We start from the raw sequence: 9,224 nt of genomic DNA on the forward strand, positions 1-9,224 counted from the left end.
GAACCCGGGGAACATCCATTCTGTCACAATGTGGTTGTGTAACAGGACCCAAGAGCAGACAAGTTGAAGTCCAAGGGTTTTTGATAACATAAATCTCAAACAGAAACAAGGGTACAAAAAACGAACAAAACAAAACCTCTCGGTAAACACTGGAAGAGGTGAAAAGGGAAAACAAAATAATTATATCTAAACACCAACCAGAATATCTAACACAGGGAACATTTACTTGACACATGGACAGTGCAACATAGACTGTGCAACATCGACAATGGACTGACGCAGGAAACAAGGAACTGAAATACACAGGAACAAATGACAAACGAGAAACACCTGAGATGATTACAATTGGAGACACCTGGGAGGGGAAACAGACTGACAAGGAACTACAACTATGGACGACAAGACAAACACCAGACACTGACAAAACAAGCAGACTACAGACACTAAATGGATCAACTAATACCAGACAGTAACTACAAACAGTAGTAAAGACTAAACAGTTAAACTAATACCTCACTATTAGTCCCTGTAGTGGGCAGGAGTGAGTGGAATGATGACATTAGAACATTGACATTGGTACAATTAGAATTATGGAAATTATGCATGTAGCAAACGTACTTGCTACAATGTTGGTCCTTTATGTATTCATACAAATCTCTTTTACATAATGTATTCGCCTACAGGCCAATCACAAACTAAAAAACAAGTTGTATTTACCGGTATGGATAAACATGGAGATGGTAGAGAACTGAAGGTGAATCATCTTCTACAGTATTACACAGCATCTCTCATCTCTCATCTCCTGATGAGAGATGAGGTGGATACGAGGTGGCTGATCAACTTGCATGCCATCTTGGAAGATTACCGGCGCCCTGGCAATGCCGTTCTGGATCTGGAACAGGAAGTCTTCCAGTGATAGCTTGCGGATGGTCATAAGCAGACCTCTGCTGATGCAATAGGTGTGGGCGGGGTCAAAGCCACTACTATCTTCATGCTGGGTCACATAGACCTTCTCCACTTGCATGTTCTGCCGCAGACTGATGATGATGCGGTCTGTGTTGCTGTTATCTTGATGACCTGCTGTGTAGTCTTCCCGAACGTACTCCGGCAACTCAGCAGATTTCTTCTGGTTCGAGCTGAGGTTCCCCACCTCGTAGTAGGGTAACCCTACCTCTGGGAGCAGTTTTCTACAGCTGTGGTTGTTACAGTCCTGTATGTTCCTGAAGTCGTGGAAGCCAAAATCTCCTTGTTTTGGGTTATAATTTAGATTAATCTGGCTATCATGATCAAAATAAATGTAGTCATTTGCAAACCAGTAGAGAAGCTTCAGTCCATGTCTTGGTACGGGACGGCCAAACCAAGAATCCTTGAGATCGGCCATCACGCTCAGGGTCTTAACCATGGTGGTGGTGGGGCTTCCTAAGAAAGGGAGAGTAGATCAACAATGAAGTATGACATTTAAATAAACATAAGGCCTGTCTGACTACTGATTACTAAACACTGCACAGTCTCTGGCACAGTCTGCTACTACCTGACTGTAAAAAAAAAAATAATAATAATAATTATATAATCTTAATTTTTTTAAGGTAGGCCACATAACTTAGAAGCAGGCCAGGCCAGTGTTTCTAGTTGTAGCGGTGCGATAGTTAGATAACCTAGGTGGGGAACAACCAGGAGATCACTGTGACACGACTTCGCAATTATGCCACAACAATGTGGAACGCCCTACCCACATTCAAAACTGTTCTTAAAGAGCACCTACGGGAGGCTACAATTCGAAACTGGCCCCCTGGCCCCCCTCCTAATGTAGTCTCCTCCCCATCAGATGTATATATTTTCTGTTAGGATCTCTGGGTAACAGTACTGTATATTTGCATATCGTATATGTCACAAATGTAACAGTACTATATACCTGTATGTCATGTATGTCCCTATGTCATAAATGTCATGATGTCATGTATGTTGTGTATGTCATAAATGTCACTATGAAAATGGGGGACCCTGATGTAAACAAGACAAACATCTTTCTCTGGTCTGCATGAATGAATGAATGAATGAAAACTTTATTTAACAGATTGCAGAATGGGTACAATACAGTACGGCTCAATACATACAATTGTTAAGGGGATGCAGACCTGAGAAAGACGTTTGTCTTGTTTCCATCAGGGTCCCCCATTTTCAATTCATATAGACATATATGACATACATGACATACAGATAGTCAGTACTGCTACATCTATACATTTATGACATACCAGATTTGCAAATACAGTACTGTTTGTGATACAGAAGGAGTCAAGAAAAGGGAGTATATACATTTGACGTAGAAACTGTACATTGAAGGAGGTTGGGTGGGGGGGGTTGGGTACATTGGGATATTGACAACCATACTGGGTAATTTACATTGGAGGTGGTTGGGGGGGGGGGGGGGGGGCCGGGGGGCACACTGTATAAACAAGTAACACTGTACATTGAGGGGGGGGGGGAGGAGACACTGTACAAACAAACACAATTGTACATTGAACTATTGACAAAACCATACTAGGTAAATGACTGTACATTGGAGGGGGTTGGGTTAGGATATTTACAGGGGCCAGTGTTGAATTGCAGTCTCCCGTAGGTGTCCCTTGAGAGAGGTTTTGAAAGTGGGTAGTGATCCACATTCCTTTACAGCTTTGGGTAGGGCGTTCCACATTGATGTGGCATAATTGCGAAACGTGTTTAGTCCCTTATTTGAGCCGAATCTGGGTTTAACATGATTTGTGGAGCTCCCTCTGGTGTTGTGATCGTGGTATTCACTGACCTTTGGGAAGTATTTTGACATGTACATGGGTACCTTGGTCGTGTAGTGTATCTTGTAGACCAGGCCCATTGCAAGTTGTTGTACTCTGTCGTCTACTCTAAGCCATCCTAGGTTGTCAAAGTGGGCAGGGGTGAGGTGGGTTCTAGGAGTAAGGTCAAGCAGTAGTCTGACCAGTTTGTTTTGAGATGTTTGTAATTTTGTTTTTAGCGCCTTTGAGGTGCTTTGGTACCATGAGGTGCAAGCATAGTCGTAGTACCCCTGAATGAGTGCTCCTGCCAGAGTCTTCAGGGTGTTCTTGTTTACCAGAGAGGAGATCCGGTACAAGAATCGAGTTCGTTGGTTGACTTTTTTTATTACATTGGATGCCATTTTGTCACAGGAGAGATTAGCCTCTAGGATGGAACTCAGGTAGGTAATTTCATCTTTCCTTGTGACAATATTGTCACCCACTGTAACTGAGAAGCCGTCGGTCTTGCTGAGTTTGTTATTTGAACCGAAGAGAATGGACTCTGTTTTGCCCATGTGTAATGATAGTTTGTTATCAGCGAGCCATATGCAGATTCTGCCTAGTTCCGAGCTGAGGGTTTTTTCAACCTGTAACTTGTTCTTGTCAGAGACCAGCAGGGCTGAGTCGTCCGCAAACAGGAACAAGTTGCAGTCACAAGCTGACGACATGTCATTTGCATAAATTAGGAACAGTAGCGGTCCTAGTATGCTTCCTTGTGGAACACCACAGCTCACTGTGAGGGGGGGGGATAGGGTACCGTTTACCTCCACCATCTGTTCCCTCCCCTCAAGGTAGGATTGCATCCAGCTCACTGATAGACTATCAAAACCAATTGCTTTTAGCTTGTCAATCAGAATGGAGTGATTGACCGTGTCAAAGGCCTTTTGTAGGTCCAGCATGACCATGCCGCAGTATTTGCCTGCGTCCACCTCTTGTTTGATGTGGTCATTCAAATAGAGAAGGCATGTGTCAGTGGAGTGGGATGTTCTGAAGCCAGATTGGAATTCGTAGATTAGATTTTTTTCCGCTAGGTACTTTTCGACCTGTTCGTAGACTATTTTTTCCATGACTTTCGAGATGGAGGTGAGAATAGAAACAGGGCGGTAGTTGCCTGGGTCTAATTTGCTGCCCTTTTTGTGCAGAGGGGTCACCCTCGCAATTTTGAAGTCCTTGGGGACGTGTCCCTGTTTTATGGAGAGGTTTATTATGTGTGTGATGATTGGTGTGATGGCGGCTGCTGAGTCTCTGAGGAATTTGGAGGGGATGTTGTCATGGCCAGTGGCCTTGTTAGGTTGGAGGGCGCTCAGTTTATTGAGTACCTCATCTGTTGTTACCATTTCCAGCTTGAAGTCGTCCTTGCGGACCCCTAGGTTTTTGTAGTAAGCTACTATGTGTTCTACCCCATAAAGCCCTGAGTGGGAGGGTAGTTTGTTTACCAGTGTTGTGGCTATGTTTGTGAAGAAAATGTTTAAGTAATTGGCTACATCCAGCTTGTCTGTGATGAGCGTGTTGTCCGTTTTTATGTTTATGTTTGAGAATCTGGTTTTAAGTTTTTTACTGCATCCTAGTTGATTATTGAGTAATTTCCAAAGTTCACGTGGTTTGTTTTTGTTTTCCTCAGTTTTGTCATTGATGAAATTATTTTTTGCAGTTTTGATCATGGAGTTTACGTCGTTTCTTAGTCTGTTTCTTTCTAGTTTGAGTTCAGTCACGTGGGCTTGGAGTTCACTGCTCGTGCTTTTAGTAAGCTTTGACTGACTTTTACGAAACTCAGAGCATTTTTTGTCTCTGGTTTTCATAGCGGCCAGTATTTCGGAGTGCATCCACAGCTCAGCGCGATTTTTTTACCCTGGTGGTTCTTAGGGGGGCCATGTCGTTTAGTATTGCTGAGAATTTGGTTTTGAAACCAAGCCATGTTTCGTCAACCAGTGTACCATTGAGTTCATCTGACCAGTCCAGACTCTCCAGTTCAAGGTTGAAGGCCTCGCTAGAGTAGGTTTTGAGGTCTCTAGATGTGACTGTTTTGTGGCAGCCAGCCTTTTGTTTTAGTTTTTTTCGGGTACAGAATATCATATAATGATCACTTAACCCACATGCTATAACGTTAGGTTATGACTATAACCAAGTTCTGTTAGTTAGGGGCGATGCTTGGCATCACTACTGCACTATCTCGCGTACGTGCACGCGTACTGAATAAACCACAAATGTACCTCTAATACCAGTATTAGTCTGACCACACCCCTCATCAGCTTACCTTCATAAGCAGGTGTGTGGTCACCTGCTCTCCTCCTTCCCAAGCTTTCACCACAAGGTGAGGACAAGGGCTGCAGCGGCCGTCTGATGCCAAGCATCGCCCCTAACTAACAGAACTTGGTTATAGTCATAACCTAACGTTCTGTATCGTTAGTGGCTTAGCTTGGCATCACTACTGCACAAGGGAGGCCAAGCGGAGCCACTTGGCTGACAAATACACCCCGCTGACAGCCCCCCAAAACCATCAGAACAGGGAGGGCCGAGCCCCCCCGACCCCCCCTAATGGAGGGTAGCCCCCCTATTAGGGACGTCACGGGAGGGCGACGGACCCGACCGTGCGAAGAGGCACTCAAGCAACTCAACGCACAGGGTGAGCAGACCGTGGCTTGACCCCACGACTACACACGCACAACCCGCATGCCACCCGGGAACGAACGGAGGAACAACCTCGTTACTGCCCCCAGAATCACGGGGTCAAGGGCAAACCCAACCCCGTGGCAAGGCCGTAGCAGCGGAGCACGAAGGAAGACCCAGACCCACCAAAAGGACTGGACTCCCTAGAATGGGGGCCCGGAGAAGTCCATGATGCCAGCATCAAGACCCCACCAGGTGGGCACGTAGTGCCCCGCCCCCCACATCGCCAGCGTATTCGGACAAAGGCCCCTCAGTTACTGCACCTGGTATCCCCAGGCGGAACCAACCAGGCCAGAACCTGCCCAGCTTCCGAGATCGGACGAGACCGGGCGTGTTCAGGTCGGTATGGCCGTAAGCTGAGCGGGCCCCGTCCCCCCAATAGTACACCGCCTGGCACACTGACCCTGCAGAACAGGCAGTCAGCATGGCCGTAAGCACACAAAAAAGGTTAACCAACGGAAGCAGGCAGCGCACCGGGGGAAAAAACCAGGCAACAGGCTGTTAACCCTAGCCTGGAGACTGCGGACGAGACAGGCGCCAGAGGGGACAGCTGAACACAGCCGCCCCGGCGGAAGGAGCGTAAGCTGGCGGTGTTGCATGACCAAGCCTCCATTTAACAACCCCCACCCAGAGGGGTCGAGGCAGAGAAGGCTGACACGATTGGCAGACGTCATGAACGTGCAGGGGCACCCTCAAACGGTGAACCCGGGAGTTGACACTGCTCCAACACACCAGGGAATCAACCACCTCGGTGTTACCCAATGCGGTGGTTGTTCCTATAACCCCTCAAGAAAAAACTCCAAAACACACCTGCGGGTATACACCGGCTATACCGCAGTACAAGTGTTTCAGTTTCCAAAAAGGGTTAACCCAGGCCTACGGGTCGCAAACATCACTTCGGACCGGGCCTGGCGGTACGGGAAGCACAGGGTCACCAGAGGAGGTCAAAAAACCACCCCCACAGGCCCCTCTTCGCCATGCGTGAGAGAGGAGCGAAAAATAATGGAGAACCAGCCCCTAAGCACACCGTACCTGGTATTCCCCGGCGGTCTCCCAACCAAGTACTAACCAGGACCAACCTGTGTAGCGGCCGAGATCCGACGAGATCGAGCGCGTACAGAATGGCATGGCTGTAAGCCATGACGACAGTGCTGAGTAAAAACATACCCAACCAGGGTCTCCATAGCGCTTAACCCTGTGACACCCAGACCGACCTGGCATTTTTCCCCCTGAAAAAAGCCCAAGTCCCTCAGGGTACCAGAACAGCAGATCTGCATCCCCGGCGGACAACGGGTTCAACTGATCTGGACCAGCGTGACCAGAACCAGTCCCGTGCCCTAACCACGCCGACATGCCTACTCCAGGAGAAGGGCAGATATGCGTGTTGATCTTAACATGAAAAGAAGGCGCCACCCAGACGTTCGGACGAACCGCGCCTGGTGGCCCACCCCAAGGGCGTGAGACCCCACTACATATGTTCAGATCCATCCCGTCATCATCCCCCAGACATGAACGAGAATCCGTCGACAACCCACCCAGGTCATGGGATGTGGTCGCCGGAAGAGGAAAAACCCCCATCTCAGTTGCTTTATAAAAACGCTGTTTCAACCACAAGCAACCAAGGCGTGCCAGTCAATCGCCTGTTTACAGCGAGCTAGCACTATACGTCCGTCGGGACACACCCCCATCAATGAACAGGCTATTTAGACCTGTCATTGAATCCCCAAGGCGCCCAGGGGAACGACAAGAGGGGTGTGACACTCCCTAACTCCAACACTTCTGGAATAGAAAGAAGGAAGCATCAACAGTATGTATCCCAGTCTACACAGCCGGGGTAAAAAATTTTCACATTTTTACATCCCACCACCCTCCCATAGGAAAGAGACGGGGATCCCCAGAGAGACTTCCCACGCGAGCTGTACAGATTGAAAAGAATATATTGCACCTTGAGCCATGTAAAAAACTGGTTTTAGGGCCTCCGGGGAAGAGGCACTGAACCCATACACACTCAATAAACGAATTGAATCGAATATACATACAATAGAAAAGGACCCTTCTAGAGGGTCCACTCACTTTGACAATCTGAGGAGGAAGGCTCTGTACTCTGATGGAGGCTTCCTCACATGGAAGAAGGAGTCCGAACTCACAGAAGGCCTGAATAGGCGCTTGGTGAGGAGGAGCCCTGACCACCCCCCCTGAAAACAGATCCATCACATGGACCTGAACAGCACACGGAAGTCCTACCAACAGAGACGCGCACGGTGACGTACTCTATGGCGGGGGAATTCCTGCGGTGCACACGCCCAATATACCAGGCCGTGGGACCAGGAACTCCCTCCCCCCCCCCCCCCCCCCCCCCCGTAACGTGCCGAACCGCCACGTGACGGGAACCTTGAAGGACAGGGGGTGTACCCCTGACCGACAGAACAATGGGGAGAGGAAAGGTTACCAGTTCACCCCTTTACGACCCCACACCCATGATACGACGTAACGACAAAAAGAGAATATGACACAGTCACAGTCAGCTCTATGAAGCGTTTCACAGCTCCACACAGCGCATGAGCTAACCTGCTATCTGAATTCTACTAAGGAAAAACACAGAATAGAGAAGGCTCTAAGAACCCCGGTCCAACATACACATGTGCTTCTGTGGCCAGTACAACCCAGTTGTAGGTCACATGACACACACAACCCATCATCACCTACAAAAAATGGCAAAAACACTCAACAGAGGAACGCCGTTTTTTTCACAATGAGAGAATACATCATTCTTGATTAGTATCGACCACAGGCCTTGCCAAGCACACATGACAGCAACCAAACCAATTTCCCTTTAGGAAATAAGTTTCTCCAGCAGATTTAGCACAACCTCAGCAATCAAGCTAAGAGTTACATCGTATCCCTACCACACAAAAGACACAATTAATGCACAACATGTCTGATAGGAGGTGATAAAGTCCCCAGGGAACCGGGGGGGAAAACACAATCCTCCTATTTTACCCTCAATACGGCCAGTTAAAACAGGAAAACCTGTTAATGTGTGAACTCACTGTTCATTGTCATTACAGTCTGAGAAAGAACATTCTTTTACTCACTTGTCACCAAGCATAGCTTCATAGGTTAGTTGCCTTAGTAGTGAGTACACGGTACACAAACACCATGATGTTTCTCACACAACAACCAGATCAATACATCACGATCTGCACGGAGAAGCTAACTGCCAGTGACAAAAACAGCTCACACATAACCCGCAACGTATCCCAAATGCATTGCAACAACACACGCTTTGGGAAAAAACACCGTTATTCACAATACATTTAGCAAAGTAAAACCAGAAGACGTGTTATGAGGTCTGGCCAACCCCGTACCTACCCGGAACGCAGATCAGCGAAGTGCAGTCACAAGACACCGTAGAACACAGCCGTCCTGTGTTGTTCGATCCGGGCAGCGTCGCCGCTCCAACCAGTCGCTACAGTCCTCTTTGTTGACGCAATTCCTGTCCAGGCTCAGGGCAGGGTCGACGAACATCCCCTGTCAAGGATGACGTCGTGGTCAAGAGTGTAAAACATGTTAAAATCAAGGCACGTTCAACAGAATAGCATCAAGCTAACGGCTGCTCCAACCGTTCGGGTGCTATTGCTTCCGCTCGCGAGACGCCGATCTAACGACGCACGCGATCAGAAGCGAGCTCCCGGCGGCGCGCGAGAAGCTAAGCTACCCCGCGCCAGGCCACTGACCGGCTAACCA

General features: G+C 48.1%; 1 protein-coding gene across 1 annotated transcript; it reads right to left on the reverse strand.

The window, feature by feature from the left end:
* On the reverse strand, positions 1-8,885 carry LOC311246231 (uncharacterized protein). Its single transcript, XM_084336353.1, has 2 exons — positions 8,850-8,885; positions 1-1,419 (listed from the first exon to the last, which is right to left on the reverse strand). Exon 2 carries the CDS (start codon positions 1,400-1,402, stop codon positions 767-769), a length of 636 nt encoding a protein of 211 aa, XP_084192479.1. The 5' UTR covers positions 1,403-1,419; positions 8,850-8,885; the 3' UTR covers positions 1-766.
* Between the last annotated feature and the right edge of the window lie 339 nt (positions 8,886-9,224).

This window comes from Notolepis coatsorum, assembly GCF_963971535.1.
Source record: "Notolepis coatsorum genome assembly, chromosome: 1".
NCBI lineage: Eukaryota > Metazoa > Chordata > Actinopteri > Aulopiformes > Paralepididae > Notolepis > Notolepis coatsorum.